Source organism: Monopterus albus, unplaced genomic scaffold (assembly GCF_001952655.1).
Source record: "Monopterus albus unplaced genomic scaffold, M_albus_1.0 scaffold70.1, whole genome shotgun sequence".
Lineage (NCBI taxonomy): Eukaryota > Metazoa > Chordata > Actinopteri > Synbranchiformes > Synbranchidae > Monopterus > Monopterus albus.
This window is the reverse complement of record NW_018127950.1, coordinates 2,130,808-2,146,963: the sequence shown is the minus strand read 5'-3', so window position 1 is coordinate 2,146,963 and position 16,156 is coordinate 2,130,808. Positions and strand designations below refer to the sequence as shown.

General features: G+C 41.0%; 1 protein-coding gene across 1 annotated transcript in view; it reads left to right on the top strand.

Annotated features, from left to right (window-relative positions):
- Positions 1 to 16,156, top strand: part of lasp1 (LIM and SH3 protein 1) — a 28,034-nt gene that overhangs the window by 9,346 nt on the left and 2,532 nt on the right. The window contains exons 2-6 of the mRNA XM_020605455.1: positions 1,256 to 1,350; positions 7,019 to 7,103; positions 12,472 to 12,579; positions 15,254 to 15,332; positions 16,100 to 16,154. Coding sequence (XP_020461111.1) covers positions 1,256 to 1,350; positions 7,019 to 7,103; positions 12,472 to 12,579; positions 15,254 to 15,332; positions 16,100 to 16,154 — 422 coding nt within the window. The remainder of the gene's footprint in view (positions 1 to 1,255; positions 1,351 to 7,018; positions 7,104 to 12,471; positions 12,580 to 15,253; positions 15,333 to 16,099; positions 16,155 to 16,156) is intronic.

The following is a 16,156-nucleotide window of genomic DNA, read 5'->3' as shown; positions in this document are numbered from 1 at the left end:
TTCCAGGAGAAAAAAGAAAGGTGGTGAGGCGGCGGGTGGGTGGACAGGAAGCAAGAAAGGGTGGTGAAGGAGATAGAGGCGTGGCTTCTTATGAAGATGGTTAGAGGAGCTACAGAAACGTGCAGAGATGAACAGATGGAAGGAAAAAGTCAAAAGGTGGCTTTCAAACCGAAGACAGCGTCTGCAGTGCCCAATGAAACTCATCAATGTACACAAAGTAATAAAGGTGTGAAAATTGACATGACTATTTTAGACTGTGAAAACACATGCATACTTGGCAATCAGTAACGTTACAGCTCTACTTTACCTTTCACACCAGTGAAGGGGAAGTTTGCATCTTTTATCAATAAGTGGCAGCATACACAAACTACTGTTTCCATATTGCTTCACTTTTCACCCACACCATTGTTTCTGCCTGCATCCGACCCTTGTTTCTGTGAAACCGCAAGGCAGTAGAAAGGAGTTCTGGCCTTACTCCTGCAATTAGCATTCCTGTGTTTGTTGGTGTTTCGGGGTTCTGGAAGGGTCTGCTGTTGGGCAGTAAGACAAAATAAGCCCTTTACAAACTGCCTTTTCAAGGCGGGATCGGTGCGCCATTATTCCATCTCATTTTCTGTGTGTAAGGCGCAAAGCCGGAGTGGCGAGCCATTTTCCTTCCGCCTCTGGTCCAACCTTGGGAGGTAGTACCAGAGGTGAAACAAAGCGGAGACGCGCTCTGTGTGGAAAGGGTGAGCCGGCAGTCCGGGACCAAGTGCTACCTTTTGATGGTGTGATATGTGCACAACACTATCACTATTGTCTCAAGTCTGCACTCCTCTCTGCCTCGAACTGTTCTCAGCTTCTCTCCAACTTATAGGTCAAAGCATTCCTGATGCCATGAATGCATTGACTGCAGTTATTACTCAGTTTTGCGTGAAGTGAATTAAATGCTTGAGGAGCCAACAAAGCTACATCCACACTTACCTCTCCATTGTTTTGGCTTATAGACTACCGGTGCAAAATTTACATCATGGTTGATGCAGCGCGACTTCGTGTCTTTCTCTGGTGTGGAATGCCTGCCTGCTGTCTAAATTCACAGGCTGGCTCGCTATTATGCCGCCCTTAGCTTGATCTATATGAACAGCACAAGGGTGGGATATTGGCGACCCTTTGGAACAGCAGTAGTGCGGGATCTTAGTGTAAAAACGACTATTGATGTCTCAGATCTCCCTGTCCTTAACATATTGTGTTCTCTCTGTCTTTCTGTTTTTGACAGTGCTGGCATAAAAGATGTTTCAGCTGCGAGGTCTGCAAAATGACTCTTAACATGAAGAATTACAAAGGCTTCGAGAAGAGACCATACTGCAATGCGTAAGTTGTCCCTAAGTCATCATTTTGAACATGTCAGAGAGCATGTCTGTTGTTTTATACTAAACTGGTTCATCCTTCATCTCAAAGACAGTGACAGCAGTGTTTAATCTGCCCACAGACTGAAATAGGACTCTCTGAGAGAATGTGTGTGTATGTTGCAACCCAACTGTGGCCCCTCTCTCCTTCTTCTGCTATTTATCTGCAACTGCCCCGACAAAAGCCCTACATATAGTGTGGGAAAGGGTCTGCCTCCCTCCTTGGTAGGGAAGGGGGGGGTATCAACAAAGGAAATTCCTAAAGTTCCTCTACAGTGACACAGGCAGACACTCGTCCACTCACGCCTCGGCACATACCCACTGAAGGCTCATCAGGAATCCATGGAATCCCCCTTTCCTGTTGCTTATAATGATTTTCTTTTCCCCTTTGTGTTTGTGACAGTGAGTGCATGTTCTCAGAGAGAAGGCACAGAGATTGTGTTGCTTCATGTTCAGACAAGCTCTTCTGCATTTTTTTTCTCAGAACTGTCATTTTATTGCCAGGGAAATAAACCATGACACATCTGGCATTATCGTTCTCAGCTCTAGTGGAAACTCGACAGTTTTCTATAGTTTTTGTTTGTTTAAATTTGGATACTGAAGTGTGTTTGTCTATGTTTATTAGCCACAAACAGCCAATAAACACGTTCTTTATCAGACAGTACCGTGTTTCAGTTGGCTAAGCACATTAAGCACACCAACTTCAAATATTACCATGAACTCCGATACATTTGCTAAATTTCCCAGAATCATTCAACTTTTTTCTGATTCTCTGTATTCATGAGACAGAATCACACCACTCAGGATAATTATACATTTCTCTCTCAAATTGGAACATTTCCAGCTCCTTCAAGGGTTGGATGAGAAAATAAAAATAATTACTCACTAGATCTGAAAATGTAATGCTGTACGTTCATGTAAATAATTTCCAGGTTAACTGGCTGCGTTGATCTGTGCACTCATGTGTCCTCAAATGCTTATCATTATCAGAAGAGTTGGATCTCTGTAACTGACAGCGTTGTTAAAATGACAAATGAGAGGAGGAGTTGTTCACAGAAGGTCCGTCGTCATGTGTTTGTGTGCGAGAGAGAGAAATAGAGCAGGGCACGGAGGGACTGAGCAAATACATGCCTTATGCACAGCGCTACAATATAATAAGATTTAACCTCTGTAACCTATGTATTTTAAATCAGACATGTGGCTGTCAGTGTTTATGTTGTGGTTGCCTACCACAAATAAGTCAACGTATGGGAAACACAGGCTGTGATACAACCATACAAGTGTTTTCATTAGTTTTGGCTCTGCATTATTGACATGCATTTGGCTCAGGGTCTAATTAGCCACAGTAGGTGAAAACACCTGTGTGCAAGTTTTGTATAAGATAATAGAGCATAGTAGTTTCAAATGTTAACGTCTCTTAAACACTGTTGTCCTAAATTTATGATCTCATTGTGACCCTGTCCCTTCTTGTCTGTCACGTCTATGTCTGTCACATCTACATCAAGATTGAAGAGTGACTGGCTTCTTGTTTTCCCTTTTTCACTTCACATGTTCCCTCGACAATCCAAGCCAACAGGAGCAGTGCCCTTCAGAGCCTGTTTATTATGCCTCTTTCTGTTTGTTTAAAACAAGCATTGTTCAAGTAAACATCATCAGTGGAAGAGCCTCTTGTCTCAGGAAAGGAATGCACACTACATTCTCTGTTATTATTCTGTGGGATAACTACTTCATCATTACTTCTCTATATTTGCCCTTAGTAATTGATATAGGTGTTGTTTGTTTTTGCTATATTCCCACCCATCTCTTCTCTTAGAATCCCCAATTAGATGCTAGAGTCACAGGAAGGGATTATGGGAGATTGAGGAGGACAGATAAGTAGACAGAAAAGAATCTTCATTTCCTCTGGAGCCATTGGTGGGACGCTGCCATAGTGACTGATAGTCTGATATTATATTGAACATCAGTTTGGTGTTATTAACAACACAAATGTCTCAGTGCCTGCTAGTTTCCTTCCTTGCAACACCATCTTGAATTGTGCTTGAGGTCATCTGTTAATAAATAACCAGTCAACATTAAAGCTACATCCACAATGTGGCATGTCTGCTTTCTGTATTTGTTTTGGAATAGGCTCATAGACCAGTAATCATCAGTAAAGTATCAGATGAACTGTGATCTATGAGTCCTTTATTAGGACATTCCTCTTTAAATGCGATCACTAAAATATTAGTCAGTTCTAAAGCTGACTGGTGACCAGTGAAGGGAGGCTAGATCTGGCCTAATGTGTTCTTGTCATTTTGAATTTGTTAAAACCTTTTGAAGTGACTGAATAGTATACTGAACCCTGAATACTGTGAATTGCAATAGTCAAGGCGTGATGATATAAAGCATGTATCGCCTTCTCAAGGTCAGTGCGAAAGTGGAAGGACCTGACTTTTGGAATGATCTTCAGTTGGCACAATTGGACAACACGTGGGATTTGTTTGTCAAAGGAGAGATCACTATTCAAACACCCACTCAGGTTTCTGACTGCCACTTTGATATCTGTGAACAGGGAGCCAAGAATGTTCCCTAGAGAGGATATGGACCTGGAGGATACAGATGACCAAATACAGTTATTTCTGATTTATTTGCACTTAGCTGGAGGAAGTTGAGTGGGACATCTGGTACTTGATTTCTGAAAGACAAGCCATTAGCTGGTTCAAGCTGCTTTTTTTTTCAGTGTGACATAGTGTCATCCACATAACAGTGATAATAAATATTGTTTTGCTGATATGTTCTAGTGGAAGCATCTAAATAGACTTTTAGTGCTGTGAAGTGATCAAGAGCCTGATTGAAATTTATCAAATATATTAAGTAAAAAAAAAAAAAGATGGAGAAAGTTGGGTGTGGGATTCTTAACAAGTGGGTTGACTATTGCTGTAGGGGATCATGATGTGGAGAGTTGTCACCAGTGATACATCTGGAGTCTGACATCGTTAATATTGTTGGTGGAAAAAGGATTAAAAAGAAAAATGTTTCACATATGATGAGGAAGGCATCAGGAGCTGAGCTGGTTCCAGTGTTGATTACAGAAACGCTGAAATAAAAAGGGTTTGGGGGATATGACAGTAACCTATGTACATGCAGATGAAATGTGCCACCTGAATGATGGATTACAACCTTTTCAGATCTTTCAGAGTGCAGCCACAAAATCTCCTGGTCCCCTGATGCAAACAGGCCTGTCCTCCTGCACAATAGGCTGTGTGTGCGCGTGTGTGTGCGTGCATGCACGCTGTATGATTACACATGCTCTCCCCTCACCCCTCCACCTCCAGTATGATCGCTCCCTCTTTAGCGTTCACAGGGCTAACTGAGCTTGTGCATGTCACCCTCTCCTCTCTGTGACTTATTGCCTTGTTATACAACCGGACAGATAGATGAGTGTTCTTGTGACTCACCCATACTCTCAAACAGGCATGAAAACCCAGGCACGGTTGTACGCCCAGACATGTATAACAACATCTCATTGAGTCACTCGGCTTATACTGTATTTCCAACCCTATTGTATGTTTATATAGCAATTTACTGACCCTTCATTGAACAGACCGTTTCCAAAGACACATTGAAGATGACGGGAACGCTGTTGTGTTAACACAGAGGTGGGTTGTGAGGGTGTGTGCTCAAGCCACACACACTCTACCTCAAACAACAGAGGTTTTCAAGCACAGCGATGCTCTGTGAAAGGAAGTGTTTAGGAAAATAAGTGTATATACAGATAATGTTGCTTGGAAAATGATCCACTGGGGTTCACAAAATGCAAAACTATATAAATTTGAAATTTGCAAAATTTGCTAAATTTCAACCGATAATTGTCAGATGAAAACCTGATAAATGATGAAATGTAAGCATTTCAACCATTACTGCCAAACAGCATTAATCAGCCTTACTGATATAAGTATGGGCCCTTTAAAATATTGCTATTACACTGAGACTCACAAGATATTAATAATAAAGATTGCGAATATTTGACATTGATGTGCCCCGCCCAGAATTAGTTGACAGTTCTGGTTTTAGACAATATAGACATTTAGCCACCTAGCCTCATTTCAGCCCTGTTCATTACAGATGTAACATAGTTTTGGATGTTTGCACTCAGCTTTAGCAGATGACATTTTTATATGACCTGAGAATGAAAAAAAGAGTATTATCTGCATAGGGAAATATCCTTTTGCTTCTGTAATTAGATATCTCAGAGAAGTATAATTTGCATAGTTTGATTAGCTTTTCACCGTCTGCCTGGCCTCGGCTGCTAAACCACTGCATTTGAATGTTGCCGATAAGCTGCTGTTCTAGGAAAATCCTTTCTAAAGATACAGTGTGAGTGTGCGGAGACCTGCATGTGTTGTGATGAATGCAGGAAGAGAGCCGTGTTTCAGTTTGTTGTATATGACATGACTTAAAATGCCAACTTCAGTCAACCTTCTACTTCAGATTCATGTTTCATTCATGTTTCTCACTCTAAAATTATCCTCTGGGTTTCTTTAAAGTGGCTCCTTTAAAATACAAAAAAAAAAAACAGAACTTTATGCAAAATCAGTCAACCACAGTCATTTTTTTTATTTTTATATATCCCATAATCACCACATGTGAATGCTAATTCAGCTTGTTTACCAAGGAAAGACTAAGCATGTTGCCTAAATGGGTTACCCAGAGTCACAGATAATGGGTGAAGAGTTTTGAGGTCACCCAGTGCCCTGAGGCATGCTGGGAACTGCAGTCCATATAAGCCATGAAGGCTTTTCCCCTCCTGGATATGAGCAATGTGTTTTTGTTTCCTTACCACACTGAACTGGTAAGAACCATTATTTGTGGAACTGAAGGTTACGTGTGCACTGATGCCTCTAGTGTATAAAAACACTTATTTATGCCTTTGCATGCTCAAACCTCTCACTGCATTTTAGACAATAAGTAAATGTGATGAATGGCCTTTGGATGGATGCATGTGTACATGTCTGCGTGGAAGTTGAGTGTTTGTTTACTTGTGTATATTTATATTTGTTTCAGGCAAAGACTTTTCTCCTGAGCAGTAGGAGGTCGGGTGATTATGGGTCTGCGGCTGTCGAGAAAATTCCCAGAATCAATTCTGAAAAGAGATGGGCTACCCATGGCATCATTTACATTTGCCCAGTTTCTTTTACCCTGTTGCTGTCTTTTACATGGTGTTTCTCTACCTGTTATCCCCTCATAAGGACTTGCTGGGTATGTGTGTGCTTGTTTCCTGTTTGTGCCTTTTGCCACACCTGCTATGGCTTGCCTTCAATACTCCTCACAGTCTTGAGGCTCTCACCCTCCTACAGCCGCTGCCTGCACTTCCTCTTTGCCAGACCTACCTTTGGTCCCACTGACAGAGCATTGTGTGTTATACTGACATGCCTTTTGTCTACAGGGGCCCCTAACTCAACCTCAGGACCACCTTGAATAATAAGTGCACCCACTGTGGGGACAGACTGCACACTGCTTGAGTTATGCTGTTTTTTCCCCTCTTAGTCTAAGCTTGAGCCTGACAGTGTGAATCTGAGTAAACCCTGGAATGTCCTTTGTGTATGTTTACTGTGTGCTGACAGTCTTTGCTGTTTTGTGTGTTTATTTTCTAGACACTACCCCAAGACACAATTCACCTGTGTGGCTGACACTCCAGAGAACCTCCGCCTCAAACAACAGAGCAAGATGCAGAGCCAGGTAAATCTTGAAGCTATGACCCATGACTAATCCTAACTCCAGCTGTGAAAAACACACACACTGTTTTGCTGCGTTTCCACTATCAGCAACAAGCAGTACCCTGTTCTTCCCTTAACCATGACCAAGCATAGCCTACGGGGCTGACGCGGACCATCCTGCTTTGTTTTTTCACTGTATTCTCTGTTGGTCTGTTTAGAGGAGGGAGGGGCTGCACTCCTCTCACACACGCTGTCACTTGTTGTTTTCACACGGTGCTTGTAATGCTAATGCTTAAGGTGTGAAGACACGGACATTTAACCAATTACCGGTGACTGCTCTGTGATCACATGCCCCCTCTTCCCTCATGTGCCTGGTACTTTATTTCTGTACCAGCTCCTGAAGAGTGCTGAAATTTAGCTCCCAGAATGCACCTCCAAAGCATGCGCACTATAGTAGAAACAAACGCAGAGCCCATGATCAGCATCACTTTGCACAACACATTTTGATAGGTTCCTATAATGGAAAACCCCTTTTGTTCATCGTTTGGCCTAATTCCATAAAGGAGGCAATTAAAAAATATGCTTAATTTGAAAAACTTAAGTTTACCCTCAAAGTTGTTCTGGTAGCAACTACCATATGGGTGCCCCCACAGTCAGGGAATATGATGGCAAAACAATAGTTAAAGGCAAAACTCTTTTTCCAGAAACAAAGAAAACATGACTAGCCTTGTATAAGAGAGTGTGACACAGCCTTGGAGATAAGCAGTCTTAATACAGTACATGAATGTTGGTTCAGTAATTACCGAGGCTCTGGTTCCAATCCAGTGTGGAAGAAGAGGCTGCTTCTCCTGTTATTGGTTCAGTCTTTACATTGTGCAAGCCACTAGAAATACACTAAAATACTGATTCCCCTTAAGTTATATTGGGAAGTAATACTATCAAATAGGACCTTGCTAAATATGTTTCGTAACACTTTCCAATTCCTTTTATCACCAGTTGAAAAGCAATAGTTGTTACATAACAAAGCATTGCAGCTGTAGTTTTCCTTAACTCTAAATACAAGCCTGTTTAGCTTTTTAGATTTAAATAAACTGGCAGAACTCAAAGTTTCAGTTAAGTACTCCAATACTGAAATTTGAGTATAAGCTCAGCCTGAAAATTAGTTAGGACATAATTGTTTTCATCAGAATGAGGTGGACGTGTCTGTAGAATTGAATGTGTAGACAAAAGCCTGGCTGGAGCTTGTTGACATACCCTGTATTCTAGAATGATCAAACCCAAACATAAGCTGAATGTAGTCTAATAATCCCTATGTGGTATGCCTGCCTTCTGGAACAGCCGTCTTGTTTCACACTACTGATTCCACCAGTGCTAATGTGTATGGCTGCCATTTGTATGCTTTTTTTGGGATGGCTTAAAAACTCAATTATAGCCTGATAAAGTTTATGCTTTTTGTGCCATATCATGTTGACTGAGTAATGCAGTGCTGCTGCAGGCACTGATGTGTGGCCCAATAGTAATGCACTATTATTTTCTCTGCATCTTTGTGGCTGTACAATTTTTGCAGGTTTATTTAAGTGTGCTAAGTGTCTGTGTCAAATACTACAGATGAATCTGAGCTGTTGTGTGACAGAAGAGTATTAGCAAGAATCAAAGGAAAGGTGTACAAGACAGTAGTGAGACCAGCTATGCTGTATGGGTTAGAGACGGTAGCAGTGAGGAAAAGACAAGAGGCAGAGATGAGGATGTTGAGGTTCTCTTTAGGAGTGACCAGGATGGACAGGATTAGGAATGAGCACATCAGAGGGACAGCTCAGGTCGGCTGTTTTGGGGACAAGGTCAGAGAGGCCAGATTAAGATGGTTTGGACATGTGCAGAGGAGGGATAGTAGTTATATTGGTAGAAGGATGGTGGAGATGGAGCTGCCAGGCGAGAGGTCAAGAGGAAGGCCAAAGAGGAGATATATGGATGTGCTAAAAGAGGACATGAAGTTAACTGGGGTGAGAGTAGAGGATGCCGAGGATAGAGTTAGGTGGAAACAGATGATTCGCTGTGGTGACCTCTAACGGGAACAGCCGAAAGGAGAAGAAGAAGATTTAAGTGTGCTAACAAATAATTTCTGTACCCATTTTCCTCCAAATAGTCCCCTATTGAGGATTGATCTGTGCCTACTACAGCTGTTCCTTCAGAAGATAATGTAACAAAGACCCAAATATAAGCTAAGATTTATACAATAACACATTATATAACATGAACTGAGTCATGTGTTATTGCTTTAATAATAATCTGCTCTGATAGAGAGTTGGGAGAGATTTATACTCGCCAACAGACTTAACATTTTTTTACACATTATTATTATTATTATTATTATTATTATTATTATGGGGGTAAACTAGTGGCAGACTGTCATCAACCTGGAAGTCTGCCATGTAAGGTTTCACTTCTCTTATTCATGCCATGGTACCTGGACTGTGTTTCCTTAGTGTTCTAGGAACTTCTGTGAGCACTAAAGCAGGCGCAGAGAAACTCCTTGGTGGCAACAGTTTTATTGCAAAATGACACATGGTTGCAAATATGATTTAGCACAGTTTTGTAGAAAGGCCCCTTCATTTTGATGATGATCCTGGAGGGACAGGTGTAGGCAGCTCTCTTTACATCTCAGTAGGAAAACAGGGAAGGGTGTGTGGGGAAAAAGCTAAAGAAGAAACATGTTTTCTCAGTGTTTAGTAGGGGAGAGAGTGTGTTGTCCTGCGTGTTGGCAGAGCTTATCATAGAAGGCACGTCAGTCGTTTTACACCAGTGTCATATTACAGGCTCAGTTCTAATCTTTTTGTGCTGAAGCTGCCATGCACAGTTAACAAAAAAGTGAGCTGTGTAGGTTCATAAATAATATAATTTGTGCAATGGTCAAATTGCACAGTTTTCTCAAAAACTGCTTGGTTACATTAGCTTCCTTCCAGCTTGGCTTAGACAGAACCTTCTCCATGAATGTCTCTTAAACACTGGAAGGAAGCAGGTCTAAAATGATTCTTTGATTGATCAAAAAATTAAAATGACAGTGGTTTACTGTAAGCAAGGATTTCTTCTGACAAAGTTGGCATAAAATATGTTATGGATGACAAAGTGAAGTAAAAAGTGATTTGTGCAGCTACTCAGCCAGACTCTGTTAAAGAAAAGGTCAGTTTTTAAATGTTTGTACTGCAGGTGCTATTTTATAATATATAATTCTTCTTTACCCATTTCACCTTTTAATTTTCAGATAAAGTCCAAAAAATAATAAAGCAAAAACATATTGCACACTACTCGCACATAATAATGAATAGGCCTGTTGCACTGTGATGATTGTGAGCTATCACAGTATTAATGTGCTTTACACAGTAATACAAGAACTTTAATGTTGGCATGAGAAAGTTGGAGGTGTCTGTGGAGAACTGCGACCATCTAACCCCTCACTACCACAGCCATCGTGTTGCTACGGGAACCCTATTGCTATGGTAGCATGATAGAGGTTTGTCTCACCTCATTTCAAGACTTTGTGGAGGGAAACAATTCAATTTGTTTTTTTTGTATAGCACCAAATCACAACAAATGTCATCTCAGGACATTTTACAAATTAAGGTCTAGGCCTTACTATTATTATTATTATTATTTATTATTATTATTATTATTATTATAGAGGTGAGAGAGAAACAAAGAAACTGAGGAAAGCAGATTGGCGAGGAGGAGAGGGAGAGCCACACATGAATAAGGAGGAAAAAGAGAGACATGAAGGCACCAACAAAGAGAGAGGGAGGAGTGCTGGGTGATGGAGGAAGAGATAAAAGAAATCCCAATGGGAAGGAGATCTGGAGGAATGCAAAGAGAAGTGAAGAGGAAGATTATAATGAGCAAGAGCTCTATGGTATGACTGTCTGTTGCTGCTGAGGTAGTAAAATATGAATGAATGAAAAAGGAGGACAGAGAGAAGGGGGTGTGGGTGGCGAAAGAAAGCGGAGGCATGATTGGAGGAGAAGAAGCTGTTGCATAGAGCTAAAAAGACAAAGGAAGATGGACTGAGAAAAATGGGGAGGATCATATGTTTACTGATGGGAGTCGAGTGAGAATGAAGGACAAGGATGGGTTGAAGCCACATTAATCATCTCCTTGACTTATCTTTGCACACAGGCTTGAGACCTGTTTATAATTTCCTTAGGAATGAGGGGCAGCTATAATTTTTACTTAATTTCTCAGTGAGATTACATCATGGGTGACTGATATCTCTCTCTCACACACACACGCACACATTATGTGTGAATCACAGCCATGTCATCACAAGGCAGGAGATGAGAGAACTGGTCAGGACCCAGTTTGGCAGTGTCAGACATTACGTGGATGTCATGGGAGAGGATGGAGGGTGGAGCTTATTTTCCTGGTAATGGGCTGTAAAAGCAGGCTCCATTCTTGAAGGAGAGCAGAAAATTGGCTCAGTCACCATGGAGGCAGGAATAAAGGTTTAGCATGGGGAGGTGGAATTGTGTGATTGTCATTTGCTGACATGATGCTCGCCTATGCTGAGAAACTCAAATGGAGAAGAACCAGAAGGTGTGGCTGTTTCTTTACCGGAAAAATAAAACCTCTCCCTGACTTCCCGTTTGATGTTTGGCTGTGAGTTTGAGTTGCTGAGATCAGCCACGGGGTAACAGTGAGGCACAGCTCTTTGCATTGTGGTTCCTGATACTCAGCTGATGCTGCATGGGCTGGGCATTTTTCCCCTGCCCTTAGGGTCAGGGATAGGGTTTGGCTGGCTGGATAAAGCACACACAGACATAGACTCCCTTTGTCATACACTACCTCGCATTATGACCATATATGGTTGCTACCATGTCCTGTATGTAAGACCTTCATTCCCCAGGAAACAGGAAGTGCACATTACCACAAAAGACTGAGCAATATACGAAAGGCCAGCATTCCTTTGATTGTACCCTTTACTTAAATAATAGTTTCTGCAGAAGAATATACTGATTATTTCAGCCCCAGAATTAATGTTGTTTTAAAAGATTACTTTTAGCTGATGTACTATATATCTTTTAAAAACTCTTAAATATCATCACAACATGTTGCTGAACTGATTAGGTCCCATACATCCTGCTTTATTTGTTCATACCTTTATATTGACTTATACAATTTTATGTTATGTAAATAATGTGTCTTTTTAGCCAAGAGCTGCCGGAAAAAATTTGTTGTTTTATGCATAATGACAATAAAGATTCTTGACTTGACAACATGTGCATTGTCTATAAATGTCACTACCAAGTGTTTTGCCTTATCAGCAAGTTACTCTTTGATAGTGGTAAATATAATTAACCCCATAACAATGGGGTTGGATTCTAACATAATTGTTTGTTCTGCAGGTTCTCTACAGGGAGGATTTTGAGAAGAATAAAGGCAAAGGTTTCAGCGTGGTCGCAGACACGCCAGAGCTGCAAAGAATTAAGAAAACACAGGATCAAATCAGTAATGTAAGTGAAATGATCAGCCTTCACTCTGTCTGTTTATTTTTGGCACAGAATAGTTGCAGAGGTTCTGTGCTTTGATAGAGACTAAGTATTAAGTGCTCTGGTGTGAAGTCGGTCATGGGTGATGTTTACTTTATGCCTATAATCGCTTTGCCAATCTTGAGGATTTGTTCTGGAGAGAATAATTGGATTTCACAGGTTCAAGCTAACTTGCATGCAGGTCATGCTTAGCATATTTAAAGACTGTATAATACTGAGATTAGCTCTCTTTTGAAATATTCAGTGGTGAAAACCAGCAGAACCAGGAGATTTCCTGACCTTAGCCTCAGAACATCATCAGATTGAGTTATGTTTTATAACATTTTGCATCTTGTTGTAGTTGTTTTTTTTTTAAATATCTTTCCTTCTCCCACCTAGTCACTTCTGCTCACACTGCTCCTCATTTATAGTAATGAAATTCTCCTCCAGTTTTCCACATGGGCCATTCTTTCATCCTCTGTCCCTAAGCTCCCTTTATTGATTTGCCATTTCTCTATACATACAGAGCAGCGATGTAGAAATGCATGCAGCGTTTACCTCGTGTCCCCTGACTGCTTAAAAGCATTTATTTCCATGTGAAACACACTCACCCACGAAACATACATTACACATAACCAGCCCCACACCAGTCTCACTAATGGCATAATTAGTGTGGAGGGTGATGGGTAATTACTGCTTTCATGTGATGAAATATCTTGTATGTCTGAGATCAAGGAAATCTGCAGGACAGAGAGAGATACACACATTATTACACGTACTTATGCATGTGCACACAAACCACATAAAGATAACAAACGCATTATGGCTGGATGGATTCAGATGCATTGTGAAGTGTTTTAGTCAGACTGATATACAAGACATCTGCTCGCAATCAGTGCGTTATTCACAACCAATTACAAGGGAACCACTCCAGATGAATGCTACATTATTCTCTCTTTTTGTCTCTTCCCTGGACACCAAGAAACAAGTTTCCTCAGCGCCCTCCCCAGAATGTCAGCAATGTGAAACTTGTTGTTCAGTTGTACTCATCTAGACATGCCTCTATCTGTCATTCCTGTTACCTGTCTTTTGTTATTTTTTGCTCTGTCATCTCAGTCCACTCTCTTCCATTTCCTGTCACCTTCTTGTCAATCTGCAAAGATTGAGAAGAGGCATGGGGAGGTTTAGTTCAGCAACTCGAGCACTTCCTGTAAGTACACATGCGTGCCATCTGCTCGACCCGCTCTTTCTAAACAAACCAAAATTATCTCCCTCACACACTCTCATTTAGCATATTGCACTTGAGGGCAGCCACAGGTTTTGTTTTCTTCTTTTTCCTTAACTCGCTTCGCTGTCCTTGCACAAACACTCAGTATTCACATCCAGTCTGTGAATACACTTCTCGCTAATGCTGCCGGCACAGTGGGCTCTTTGAGCACGGGTCTGAGCAGACACAGAATCAGGGGTGTAAATCTTGACTGAGGCACTGTGAGTCAGTCTGTTGTCAGCCTGGTAATAAGGGGAGTGGGTTATTTAGTGCAGTTATAGAGCAGTCACTCAGTTTCTTCAGTGTGGCCCTGTTTTATGTTGAAACACTGAATGCTGCCTTTGTCACACTGGCTGGAGAGATCATAGGTTGATCATGAATTCTTGGAACCTGAAGTTTTTTTTCTTCCCAAGTTACACCTCAGTTTATGATTTGGAGATTCCAAAAGCTTGTACCAAAATGTCCACTTACACTTGAGTTATTAATGCTATAAATGATGTGGGTTTGGTATGCTTAGTCATATTGTCCCCCACCTCTTCGCCTCCCCCTCAGCATTTCCTGTCCAATGTAGCTGGCTCATTCTCAAACAAAGCATTCGGGCTTCAAGTTTGTTTCCTTACACTTACTTTTTCACTTCACCTGTTCTTCCTGATGTGTCCACAAGGGTTGGTTGCTATGCAATGTCATTTCCTCTCAGTGTCTAGCTGCTTCCGGAGGCTTTGTTGCACATAGCGTGCCCCACCTATCCCCACACATGGGTGCTGGAGAGCAAGTGGGAGACCTCTGGTGGATAGAAAGTGAACTTCACCCTGTGACAGCTTCCTGAATAAACTCAGTGTTGCATATGGTTTTAAAACTGCTGCTATTCCAAGGAATTTTGTTCTAAATTCATTTGTCAGAATACATGCTTCTTTCTTAATCTGCTAAGGACAAAAAATGACATCTCTGTCTATATTTTTGTACGTGATTTCTGTATGTGAATCTCAGCGTCTTCATCTGTATTGTGACCTCTGTTTTATAAAATTCATGAGTGGACATTAAATTAATTGGTTATGTTTTAATTATTTAGTCTTTCTGTGCATTTATCTATCGGTTTTCTGCTGCTTAACCAGGTCTAAGTTTAGTTTCATGATTAACATTAACATTGAGTTACTGTCCTATGCAGCTGGGTGACAAAAAATGTGATATAAATGTCAATAAATTTGCTTTGTAAGTAATTCCAGGTCATCTCCTTCCTTCTGGTTCTCACTGATATCTTTCATATTTTAGTCAGTATGACCACAAAACATTCTCTGTGGTATTAAAAAGGCTTAAGTTTAACATAGTCTTACATGAAGGTGCATGCACTCTCTTTATCTGTGACCTTAGACTGTTTTTGTTTGCCTCTTGCAGATCAAGTATCATGAGGAGTTTGAAAAGAAGAAGATGGCAGGAGAGGGCCCACTGCAGCAGCCAAGCAGCCCTAACCCAGGTAAGTTTTTAAATTTTGTCTGAGAACAAGGCACTAAATACATAAACTAAATCATTTCTCTTTGTCTGTGCTTGGCTCCGTCTGTGCCACAGGCTGCAGCAGCTTACCAGACTGGATGTTTCCAAAACACTCAGGGATCTTAGTTGTAACTTGTTCACTACTGTCCCTCCTATTCAGTATTCAGCCCATACTGAATAAATAGTTGCATTGCTGCAGAAAATTCTGTATTTCTCAATTACCAAAGTCATTTCAATGTTGCTCAATCTGAAATGTAATGGTTAAATCCACTGAAAATTGCTCTATTTTTATTTAATTATTATAGGTCAGACCTAATGTACTTTGAAGTGATACAATCCAAGTTATATTTTGATGTTTATATGTAAGTATTTAGATAAGTATTTGAATGACCAGTGTACCTGCTGTATTTTATATGCCTGGCGTTTACACTTGTACACAGAATGCCATTGTTCACTAGGTTATGTAAGAGGGAAATCAAGAGCCATTGGATGCATGTTTAGACTTGTGCTTTTGAATTTCTCACACAAGAGTGCATGCAGACATAATGATGGGAGTAAAAATACCTGGCATAACATGCATTTGCAGTTTGCATTAAAAGTTTAGTTCTACTCCCCAAAATAGAATATGGATTGCAAGATTATAATGTTTCTTGCTACTGAATCCTACTGTATCGCCTAGTGAGAGTTAGACAAATGCTGTATGTTTTCTGCTCCTTCATTGGTCCTCCACCTCTCTCTCTGGCTTATCAGCAGCGTACCAGCCTGCAGGCTCTCAGAACTACCACTATGAGCCTGCTGCTGCACCAG